This window comes from Sceloporus occidentalis, unplaced genomic scaffold, assembly GCF_023333645.1.
Source record: "Sceloporus occidentalis isolate IW3139 unplaced genomic scaffold, rSceOcc1.0.p SCAF_2, whole genome shotgun sequence".
Taxonomy (NCBI): Eukaryota; Metazoa; Chordata; class Lepidosauria; order Squamata; family Phrynosomatidae; genus Sceloporus; species Sceloporus occidentalis.
The window spans coordinates 38,725,554-38,737,660 of NW_028316982.1; the positions used below are offsets into that span (position 1 = coordinate 38,725,554).

At 44.1% G+C, this 12,107-nt stretch overlaps 1 protein-coding gene across 1 annotated transcript in view; it reads left to right on the forward strand.

The window, feature by feature from the left end:
* The first annotated feature begins 3,483 nt into the window (after positions 1-3,483).
* The window catches only part of DNER (delta/notch like EGF repeat containing), a 190,536-nt gene continuing 181,912 nt past the window's right edge, over positions 3,484-12,107 (forward strand). The window contains exon 1 of the mRNA XM_089509155.1: positions 3,484-3,842. Coding sequence (XP_089365281.1) covers positions 3,594-3,842 — 249 coding nt within the window. The 5' untranslated portion in view covers positions 3,484-3,593. The remainder of the gene's footprint in view (positions 3,843-12,107) is intronic.

The following is a 12,107-nucleotide window of genomic DNA, read 5'->3' on the forward strand; positions in this document are numbered from 1 at the left end:
TTTCAGCCAGGGGCTCAGGGTCAACTCAGCCTTGCATCCTTTCGTAGGTCGCTAAAATGAGTATCCAGGTTGTTGGGAGAAATCAGTTTACAGTTGTAAACTGCTTAGAGACTGCTTAGTGTTGTATGAAGCAATAAATAAATGAAGCTGAAATTGCTGTTCAGGTGCATCTGAGGAAGTAGACTTAAGTCTATGAAAGCTCATGCTGCCAATCTCTTTCTTTAGTTAGTCTCAAAGGTGCTACAAGATCTCTCTACATACTGATTCTACAGACTAACATGGTTATATCTTGAATGTTTACACATATTAGCTTTACAAAAGACCCACTCCTTTTGGATTGCTGCCAGAACTGATTTCTTGATCTGTATCTCCACACCAGCTGCATTTTTGGATTCTTCTTGGGGGTTGTCACAATGACTGCTTGGATGTCAAGTCTTGTCATTACATGACTGCTCACGAACTACAAGAATTATCCTGAAGGCTCATATTAGTTCATATTAGTAGTTTCATTTCGAATATTATACATTTAAAAGAAAATAATGCTGAACAGAGAGACTGCAGTAAATCCTATTGAAGAATTTTGGATTAGGTAAATCTATATTCCATTCCCCCCCCCCCCCTAGGAATTATGACAGCAGGCACTAGGAACAGATAGAGGCTTAGTGAAAACATGTACAGTATATGGTATGTGCTTTAAAGATACCATACAGCCAGCAGAGGGAGTCAGTAAGGCACCAAGTGTGTAGCATTAAAATTCAACAGATGAGCAGTGAAAGTATTTAAGATGTAAGAGAAAAAACTGCATTGTTGTTCACATCAACTTGGTGGTACAATGCAGGACTGCATCGGGAGAAAACTATTTAACATGTTCATTTTGAGCAATCTGTTTGGCTAAATGCAAGCAAATCCAGTTTCCATCACACAGAAAAGTTGTGATTATATGGACATAACAACATGGACATATGAAGCTGCCTTTCACTGAGTCAGGTTGGGTTGCTGGTCCACCTCTCCCATAATTGTGTATCTAGCAACTGGTTTTCAGGTTCTTAGGGAGAGGTCTTTCCCAGTCCTTCAGAGGAATATTTTGGATCTTCTGCAGGTAAAGTAGATATGTGATCACTAAGCCAGCCTTGCCCAATCTGGTGTTTTCCAGATGTGTTATGCTACAAGTTCTTATCATCAGAAGCAGCATGGTTAAAGGCCATGATGGCTGGGGGGTTCTGGCAGTTGTAGTCTAAAAATGTAACTTATCTAACGTCAGTTCCATCTCACAAATACTTTTCATTTCACAGATGAGTTTCATTTCTTCTGTGGTTCCTCATTCCAGCTACAATGCTTTGACTCCACAATCAAGAAAAAGGGAGGAATGATTACACCATCATTGACAATTTCTTTATTCTGGTGAGCAGAAGGACACCTGGGTCTATTGAACACCTAGCTTTCCTCTGTGGCTCCTCTCACTGGATCAGAGTCAGTGTTGATATGGAGGTCATGGAGGTGTCCAACTCCTCTTCTGACTTCCCATTCGGCAAAGCAGCCTGGGTCAGCCTTTTCACTCTACATACATATGTGTACCTGTCAGAGCTAGGTCTACTGCTACTCATGAATTATGTTTACATAGATTTAAATACCAATAAAATCTTTGCATAGAATGATGAAATGCAGGAGCCACAAATACGGTACCTCCACCCCAATAACAAAAATGTGAGGATGGCACTAAAACTAAAAAGGCCAAATTAGTTAACCTTTTCAGGTGATAGAAGGTAAGTGGATGGGAGCTTCACAATGGTGCTGGAAGAAAGAACTGAGTGCCATGTGGACCACTTTGTACTTTCTACTGTTGTAGATGCAGGGAAGGAAACCTTGCCATTACAAGGACTGAAGTACTCAACTACCGGTGGGGTTTCTTTTCTTTCTTTTTTTTGTCCTTCACTATCTTAGCAAAATGCCGCAGGCTGTGCCTGCCTGCCTACATTTCAGGGCAAGCTGACAAAGGAATGCAGAGACATACACATGTACAACCTTCTGTGCACAGGGTTGGGTTTGCCCATAAGAAAAGAAGCCTGTGCACCACTTAGATCATCCTCTGCTTCCACATAAACTGGAGCGTGTCCAGAGGAGGGTGACCAAAAATGGTGAAGGGTCTGGAAATCATGTTTTATGAGGAAAGACTTAGGGAGCTGGGTATGTTTAGCCTGGAGAAAAGGCGGTGAAGAGGTGTCATGATAGCCCTGTATAAGTACTTGAAGGGGTGTCACATTAGGTTTTATTAGCTTTAATATTTCTTTATTAATTTCATTTATAAAATATTTCATATCTCAATAAACAATCACACAAACATTAAACTACAGATCTTACATTCTCTTCACATACTCTTCATCCTTTCCTCTTGTTCTTCTTTCTTTATTACTCTTTAATCTTCCTAGTCTCCTCTCTTTTTTACACTCCATCCCACTTCACCTCCTCCTTCGAAGGGGTGTCACATTGAAGATGGAGCAAACTTGTTTTCTGCTGCTCCATAGAAAGGGACCTGGAGCTAAAGGAAAAGAGATTCCACCTCAACATTAGGAGGAACTTCTTGACAGTGAGAGGAAACAAGAAAGACTCTCTGAGACAAAGCACACAACTTTCTTTTGTGTGCAAGTCTCTTTCATTAACATTTTCTACATTAAATTTTATATGCAACATTTATATTTTAAGCTACACTCATGGAGGCTACAGCTTTAGTACGGAGGTATCAGTGCAAAGAAAAAAGCTTTGCTGGCCTGTTTGCCATGTTAAAAAATCCATGTCATAAAATGAATACAGTAAAATCCCTCTGCTTGACCAACTTGATTAATAAAATACTTTCCCTGTGTGCTACATCTTGAAATAATATCTTCCTGAACCTTTACTTCTTCATTCTCCATATGTTCTCCATTCTTTCTACCTCATTCTCCATACTGTTGTTCCCCTATAAGCATTCTCCTATCCACCTCATTCCTATACAACTGTTCCCCTATGGACCTCCTTACTTGAATAGTTTCCCTACTCTTTTTCCCCTCTCTATCCCATTCCCCATCCAATCCCCCTACAGCTCTTTCCCTCTCTAGCTCATTCTCCCAAGGGAATCATGCCAGACTAAGTCTGGTGCGACTTGTTTCTCAGCAGCCCACGTTGACTGGGGATGCGAGTGTTTGCTGTGGTGGTTGTGGTTGTGTGTGGCTTCAAGATTGTTGGACAGTGGAACAGTGGAGTGGAGATGGACCATTTGGATGATGGTGGTGGAGAGAAACCAAGGAGGGGAGGTCTTTGTTGAAGACCTGGATGCCCCTCTATCAGAGGGGTGTGCTTTGATGGGGAGTTCCTGCATGGAAGGGGGTTGGGCTGGATGACCTTTGGGGGTGTCTTGCAACTCTAGTGACGTCACTGCTGAGGAGGGCGGGGCTGGCATGGCGAAGCGTCGTCGGGGCCATCCGCCGGCAGGGGGCGCTTCGGCAGAGCTCTGGGCTGAAAGCCATGCCAGCCACTCCCTCCTGCTCGGCTCCCTGGCCAGAGCCTCCTCCGAGCCTCCTCCGCTGAGGAGCCTGGTCTCCATCCTCTCTTCCTGGACCATGGGCGCCCCCAGGTCCCCCTCCAGGCCTCTCCTCCTGGGGCTGCTGCTGATGATGATGCTCTCCCCGCTGGGCTCCTGCCTGGCCCCGGATCCCTGCCTCAGGCAGCCCTGCCAGAACAACGGCACCTGCTCCCCGGCCCTGGCCCAGCTGCCCTCCATCCCTCACCGCCTCCCGCTGCTCTTCCTCCAGCCCCAGCCGGCCTACACCTGCGCCTGCCCCCCGGGGGTCTCCGGCTCCCAGTGCCAGGTAAGGCAGACCCCCTCTCCCTCCCCTCCCCTCCCCTCCTCTGCTGCCCCCTTTCCCACCCCCTCCTTGGTTTCTCTCCTCCTCCTCCTCCATCATCATCATCATCATCATCATCACCACCATCCTCCTCCTCCTGGTCCCTCTCTCCAGAGTCCCTCTCCATCCTCCTCCTCCTCCTCCTCTGCCAGCTCTTTCCCTTCTCTGTTCTCCCAGAGTCGCCTGCCTTCCCTGCCGATCCCCTTTATTTGACCGCTGGCGCTCCGCTCCTCTTTCTCTCTTTTCCATCGCCTGTTATACAAGGGCCCTCCTCCTCCTCCTCCTCTTCCTCTTCCTCTCCTCCTCCTCTTCCTCCTGCACTTCTTCCCCGATCTGCCTGATTCCCCATACAGTCTCCCCCAAAACGGATCCCCTAATACTCTCCTTACAGCTGCCCCCTTCTCTGCCTCATCCCCATGACAGTTTCCCTGCAAGTGTTCCCCTGTTTCTCTCATTCCCAGCTGCCCTACAAGTGTTCCCCTCGCTACCTCTTTCCCTATATATCTATTTATCTCATTCCCCATAGAGTTCCCCTACAAATGATCCCCTCTCTGCCTCCTTCCCTAACAGTCTCCTTACAATTGTTCCCCTCCCTCCCTCCCTCCCTCATTTGCCACAGTTTCCCTGCAAGTGTTCCCCTATTTATCTCATTCCCCATACAGTTCCCCTACAAATGTTTCCTTCTCTACCTCATTCTCCATACAGTTCCTCTATAAGCGTCCCCCTATCTACCTCATTCCCATCTACCTCATTCCCCTAACAGTTCTAAATATATCATGTATTTTGTGCATTTTGGTGGGCCGCATAAAGGTATCACCATTGTGTGGATTTGAGATGCAATTGTCTGTTGTTGTTGTTGTTGTTGTTGTTGTTGTGTGGCTTCAAGTCGTTTCTGATTTATGAAGACCGTAAAGCGAACCTATCATTGGGTTTTCTTGGCCACTTTCTTCAGAGGGGGCCATCCTCTGAGGCTGAGAGAATGTGACTTGCCCAAGGTCACCCAGTGGGTTTTCATGGCAGAGCTGGGAACCAAACCCTGGTTTCCAGAGTCGTAGTCCAAGATTCAAACCACTACACTACGCTGGATGTTTTTGTATTGGCCCCATATCTGTGCGCCTCAGTTTTCTCAGCCCCCACCTGGTTGCATTATTTTTTTTTGGGAGGGGCAGCCTTTTTTTTTGCAGGTGTCCAAAGAGATGTCTATGGGGATCTTTCAGTTCCTCTCATTATCCCAAAAGGGAAGGAGGCTTATAAAGGCAGGTGCTGGTATGCCCAGGATGAAGGGCATCTTGGGCACATTCAGTTGGCACCCATGTTTTCTGCCTCTCCTTGGCTTCCTAGGGATGTGACACTTCTCTATCAAGATGCTTCCTAAAGCTGAACTGGGCTTCTCTTCTAAGGACTGTGGGTTTGGTGTCCTTTGGGACTGTCAGAATGACAGATCCGTCAGAGCTTTTCAAGGATACTGCAAACTGCTGCTTGATTCGAAATAGAGATGTCAGTCTGTTCTGCTCAAGGTTAAATCTGAATGCTTTGGACTCCCTTACTCTGCTGCCTCTGCTTTTCCACCTTCTCCTCCCCTTTTTTCTTAGAGAAACATTCAGTACTTTGATTAATAGGGTTTTCTAATGATGAAATGTCCTGGTGGCTTTTGCCACTGTCGGTGACATCAAGTTTTACAGTTAGACCTTACAGGGTTGTGGCTGGAGCACATGTAATGGAATTGCAAGGATGGACAAAATAGACTTCCAGCAGCTGTTTCCCGCTCCCCTTTAAATCCTCCCTTTTATTTGTGTAGAATATCATTAATGCTGAAAAATGCTTTTCATAATGCTTTGTTAAGAGTTCCTTTTTGGTTTTGGAATACCGAGTTGTCCACCTGGGCTGGAAAAAAAGAGATCAGTTTCTATGTGGGCTTTAAAATGGTGCACCGACATCCTTTTCTACGAGAAGGAAAATGCTTATGTTTCATCAGATAAGACTGTCTGAATACTCCTATACGGTATTTATTTGGAAGTAAAGGTTCAGATAGATACCATTTCAAGATGTAGCACACAGGGAAACTATACTTTTATAAAATTATTATTTGCAAGTAAGCGTGTAAGGACCTGCTTTGGATTGGGCCTATCATGTCTTCCTGGAGAGATTTCAATCTCCTTCTGTCTTTAAAGCCATGAGAAAGAAAGGGGAACAAGACTCCATGCAAAGTCTCAGGGCAGTTAATCAAGCAGAGGGATTTTACTGTGTTCGTTTTATGACATGCTTTTAACATAGCAAACAGGCCAGCAAAGCTTTTTTCTTTGCACTGATACCTCAGTACTAAAGCTGTAGCCTCAACGAGTGTAGCTTAAAATATAAATGTTGCATATAAAATTTAATGTAGAAAATGTTAGTGAAAGAGACTTGCACACAAAAGAAAGTTGTGTGTGCCTTGTCTCAGAGTGCCTTTCTTGCTTCCTTTCAGCAATGCAAGCCAATTGTTAGATCAAAGAGATTTAAATGAACAAAACGGAATAATTTTTAACTAGCATAACAGGCTTGCTAATAAGAAATTGGCTGTTCACAAGCTTTCTTGTATGCTAAGAAGAATTTTGTATAGATCTTAGCAGTTTATATATGGTAGTATCTTATCAAAGATAAATTATTCTTTTAAAGACCATCAAAGCGTAACTCTCATTTACAAAGGAAGAGCTGCTATCTTATTCTAAAAATGTAAATGTGTGTGTGAAGTTAATAAAATTCTAAAATGCCTATGGATGGTTCTTCTGAAATTTCAATAAAAATTTTGCTTTTTTGTTACATGGATGTTTGACCAGCCAATGCAAGTAATATTCAGCATAAATCAAGGGATCTGCTTTAGTGCATGAACAAATGTCAATACTTGGGTGGCAGCACTGATAAAAGCAATTAATGTTTATTCTTTTGTCTCAACTGTATCTCACCGGTTTATTTATAAAAATACACACTCCAAAATTGATAATAGTTACTGGACACTTCAGCCATTTACATCCACCTATCCATCTTTGAATAATATTAATCAAAATATCCTGGTGGTCATCATTCCTCTCAAATTTATTTAGCCTTCAGCTCTAAACAGATGGAATGGAATCCACTTTCAATCATTCTTAGAGAAAACTCAATGACATCAGTGCTAGTAATGAAGTGAGTCATGATGAACTTAATTCCACTGAATCAAAATTGGATCCAGACCATTGCATCAATGGTGGGAATCATGTGGCCATCTAGATGCTGTTGGACTGCAAGTCCCAGCAGCCCTAAACACCACGATTAATGGTGTGGAATTCTGGGAGTTAGAGTCCAACAACATCTAGAGGATTGCAGGAGTCCCACCTGCATTATACGGAATGCACTCACAGAAGTGAATATGAAGCAACCAGGAATAACCACATTTACATTCTTTTCATATTATTTCAGGAGCTAAGCTTGTGTCCCATTAAAGTCAGTGCCTCCAACCAACTTATTTGCAGCAACTAACTTCACACAATACCTGGTAGCCATGTGTATTCTAGTTTACATTCAAAGGTGCATTTAGTCTGTTCAGCATGGCTTGGGTAAACATCATAATGCAAGTGGGAAAGGCATCCAGATATCTATCCACAAACACCCAGAGCTTGAAAAAACTACTTTTTGAGTCTTCTGTACCTAGAATCTCCCAGCCTTGGACCTGTAGTCCAAGAAAATAACTTTTCCAACCTCTGCATGTGCAGTATGTATGTGAGTCTTGCACATGGGTATATCTTTGTTTAGCACTGACTTTTTAAAGATAATCTTTCTTTTAAGAAGAGTTCTTTAAATTTCTTTTAACCTAAGTCTGTCAAGAGAGTGTCCAATATATTTGATTTTAAATTAGAGATGTCGTGTTTGTTTAGGATGAGTTTTGGCTTAATCAGTATATTGTAAATCGATATACTGGGGCAGAATACTTTCCCGTTGAACAGGGAAACTGAGGCTCTGGGACCTAATCCAGCTCTCCTGGGATACCAATTTGGCCTTCTGTAGATGCTCAAGTGGCCACATCCTCTTACCCCTCTATAGCATATTTGGGTGGTTTCCCAGTTGTTATATGGGATTTTTCGTCCCCCCATGTAAAAGTTTGGAATAACCCTGCAAAGGCATAGTTCTTTTAAAGATTTTACAGATCTTACAATTGGGTATTAACAACAAACAACATGTCCAAGATACCGTGTAATGAAATGTATAAAGTTTGTGATCCACAACAATCCAGCACAAATCTCAGGCCATCACAGGTGTGATGGAATAACTCTCAAAAATCAATATGTAGGAGGAAGGAGAGAAAATATTGGTATTTCCATATGCCTTACCTGCACTTGGAGCATGGTGTCAAGAACTTCTCTGAAATAAACTTTAGCCTTTGTGCTGAAAAAGGTTTCTAACCTTCACTTGTAAGGTTGCTTATTGAACAGTAATGATAAAAGTTTCATTTAGAAAAAGATGAGGACCAATCACTTTCCAATACATGACACTTCTAAGACAGACAGATATTTAAATGCACACCATTTTGTAAAAAACAAAAACAAAAAAACCCTGTATAATAATATAAGAGAACTATCCATCTGATTCCAGTTTACTTACATTTTGAATGTAACAGTGTCTAGAAATGTGGTTGTTTAAATAAATCCATTTGCAGCAGGTTTATTGATTTAACCATAACTGTGGAAACAGCTCAGATTTCTTTAGTACAGGTTGAGTATCCCTTTCCAGAATTCTGGAATCTGAAATATTCCACAATTGTCCACATGGGTGGTTGAGGTAGTGATACTTTTGCTTTCTGATGGTTCAGTGTACACAAACTTTGTTTCATTCACAAAATTATTTAAAATATAGTGTATAATATTTCCTTCAGGCTAATATTATGTTTAGACTTGGGTCATATCTCCAAGATAGCTCATTATGTATATGCAAATATTCCAACATCCTAAAAAAAATCCAAAATACTGCTGGCTCCAAGCATTTCATATAAGGGAGACACCACCTGTAATTGTATTACCTGTAACAATTTAATAAACTTTGTGGACACTATTATTGGCAGGAAGAACAAGAACGCTAATAGTACATGTGTTCAAAATATTTGTTATGTACTTCTCTTCTATCATTGTGGCTAGTCTTTTGTCTGAAGGTCTTTCTGTTTGTCTTTCTAGCTACAGGTTGAACCTGTTACTGGCTGCTACTGGTTGGGGGTATAATCTATAGTGTACTGTTAATTGTGTATCAACACAACAAGTATCATTGTCTTTTGAAGAACAAAACACATGGGACAGTCACACCCACATGAGCAACCAAAGCTACCACTTGCTGCACCATCATAATTGAAAGTTCTGATGCTAATGCTTGTTGTTGTTAACTGTCCTTGAGTTGATCTCATCCCATGGCGGCTTTGAGGATGAGGTCTCATAGACTCCCTATCCTCCACTGTTCTGCTTAGTTCCTGTAAACGCATACCTGTGACCTTCTTAATAGGGTCCATCCATCTAGCATGCAGTCTTCCTCTCTTTCTACTTCAATCCACCTTTCATAGCATTATTGTTTTTTCCAATGAGATGATCCTTCTATGATGTGTCCGAAGCGCAACAGCCTAAGTTTTGTCATCTTGGCTTACGGGGAGATTTCTGGCTTGATCTGCTCTAGGACCCACTTGTTTGTCTTTTTGAATATCAAAGGAATCCTCAGCTCTCTTTTCCAGCACCACATCTCCAATGAATTGATTTTCTTCCTATCCACTTTCTTCACTGTCCATTTCTCATAACTATACATGGTAATGGGAATACAGTTGGCCCTTCTTATACACAGATTTTTTATACACGGATTCAAGCATACACAGTTTGAAAATGTTCAAAAAAAAATTTAATTTTAAATATCAAACCTTGATTTTCCATTTTTTGTAAGGGACACCATTTTGCTATGTCATTATTTTTAATGGGACTTGAGCATACACAGATTTTGTTATATGCAGGGAATCTTGGAACCAAACCCCAGCGTATAACAAGGGTCCACTGTACAATGGCTCATATGATTCTAACTTTCGTGCTCGGTTGTACAGTCGGCCCTTCTTATACGCGGATTTGCCATCTGTGGATTTGAGCATCCGCGGATGGCAAATCGAGAAATTGTCCCCAATGGCGGCACGCGTGCACACGTGCCACCATTGGGGACAACTTCCTTCTCCTTCCTCCCCTCCCTCGCTTCCCTCCTCTCCTCCCTGCCTCCCTCCCTTTCCTTCCCCTTACTTACCATTAAAGTCTCGGTGCGGCTGCTTGGCCTCTGCCGCCGCTGCCGCAGGGCGAGCTGGGTGGCAGTGGCGGCGGCGGATGCCAAGTCTTGGCTTCCTCGACGCTGCCTTGAAAGGGCATGATGGCGGTGCTGGAGGCCTCTTGGCCCCCAACAGCACCGCCACCGGGCCTTTCCCGCGGCAGTGGCGAGGAGGCAGAGCTACTGCGCCAGAGGCCTTCAAGGCCTCCAGCGCCAGCATCCGGCCTCCTCCATGCCTCCGCCGCTGTGGAAGGGCCGGATACTGGTGCTGGAGGCCAAGAGGGCCCCAGCACCGACACCTGATCCTTCCGCGGTGGCAGCGTCGGCAAGGAAGCCAGGTGATGGTGCCAGAGGCCTTGAAGGCCTCTGGCGCTGCTGCCCTCCGCGCCTCCCCTTCACCCGGCCTCCTCGCTGCCGCTGCTGCCGCAGAAGGGTTGGGTGTCGGTGCTGGGGCCCTCTTGGCTTCCAGCACCGGTATCCGGCCCTTCCGCAGCGTTGGAGGCATGGAGGAGGCTGGATGCCAGAGCTGGAGGCCTTGAAGGCCTCTGGCGCAGTAGCTCTGCCTCCTTGCCACCGCCGTGGGACAGGCCCGGTGGCAGTGCTATTGGGGGCCAAGAGGCCTCCAGCACCGCCATCGCGCCCTTTCAGGGCAGCGGCGAGGAAGCCAAGACTTGGCCTCTGCCGCCACCGCGGCCACCTGGCTTGTCCCACAGCGGCGGCAGCGGAGGCCAAGCCGCTGCGCAGAGACTTTAAAGGTAAGTAAGGGGAAGGAAAGGGAGGGAGGCAGGGAGGTAAGGAAGGAGGGAAGCAAGGGAGGGGAGGCTGGGGGCAGGAACTTTTGTCCCAATGGCGGCGCGTGTGCACTCATGCCGCCATTGGGACAAATGGGACTTGAGCATACGTGGATTTTGGTATACGCGGGGGGGGGGGGGAGTCAGGAACGGATTCCCCGCGTATACCAAGGGCCCACTGTATATCTTTGCATTTTATGATCTTTTCTAGTTCTTTCATAGCCCTCCCAATTCTTAATCTTTTTCTGATTACCTGGCTGCAGTCTCCATTCTGATAAATGTTTGATCCCAAGTGTGAGAACTCTTTTACTATTTCTATTTATTCATTATCTAGGTTGAATTTGTGTAGATTCCCTGTGGTCATTATTATGGTTTTCTTTATGTTCAACAACAAGTCTGTCTTTGCTCTTTCTTCCTTGATCTTCCTTAGTAGTTGTTCCAGGTTTTCTGCTAGTGTTATGGTATCATCCTAGTTGATATTCCTTCCTCCTATTTTTACTTCTCCTTCCTCTGTGTCCAAGCCTGCTTTTCTTACAATATGTTCTGCATATAAGTTGAACAAGTAGGGTGATAAGATGCAGCCTTGCCTGACCCCTTTGCCAGTTGGGAACCATTCTGTTTTTCTGTGTTCTGTTCTGACACGTAGCCTCTTGTCCTCAGTACAGATTCCTCATCAGGGCTATCAGATGTGTTGGCACTCCCATGTTTTTCTTACAATATGTAAGATATGTTTCCTTACAATATGATCTAAGCAGTCAAAAGTTTTGCTGTAGTCTATAAAGCACATCCTGATCTTCTTTTGGAATTCCCTTGTGACCCCATTAGTCATCCTATGTTTGCAATGTGGCTCCTAGTGTCTCTTCCTTTCCTGGATTGGCTGGCCCTTGTGGCCTCTTCCAACTTACTATTCCTCAACAACAAATGATTTTAAAAATAACTGTGGTACTGTTTGTAAAGGGATCTTTCAGCACCTTTGAGACTAACTGAAAGGTAGAAGCTGGTAGCATAAGCTTTCATAAACCTGAGATACATTAGGTGCAGTGGAAAGCCCAGGGACAGATCTAAATAGCAGCCTCTGTGAGACTGTCCATAGGAATGCAAAATTTTTGGGTATGGAGATGAGGTGACAAGTTCAGTTTAACAATAGTAA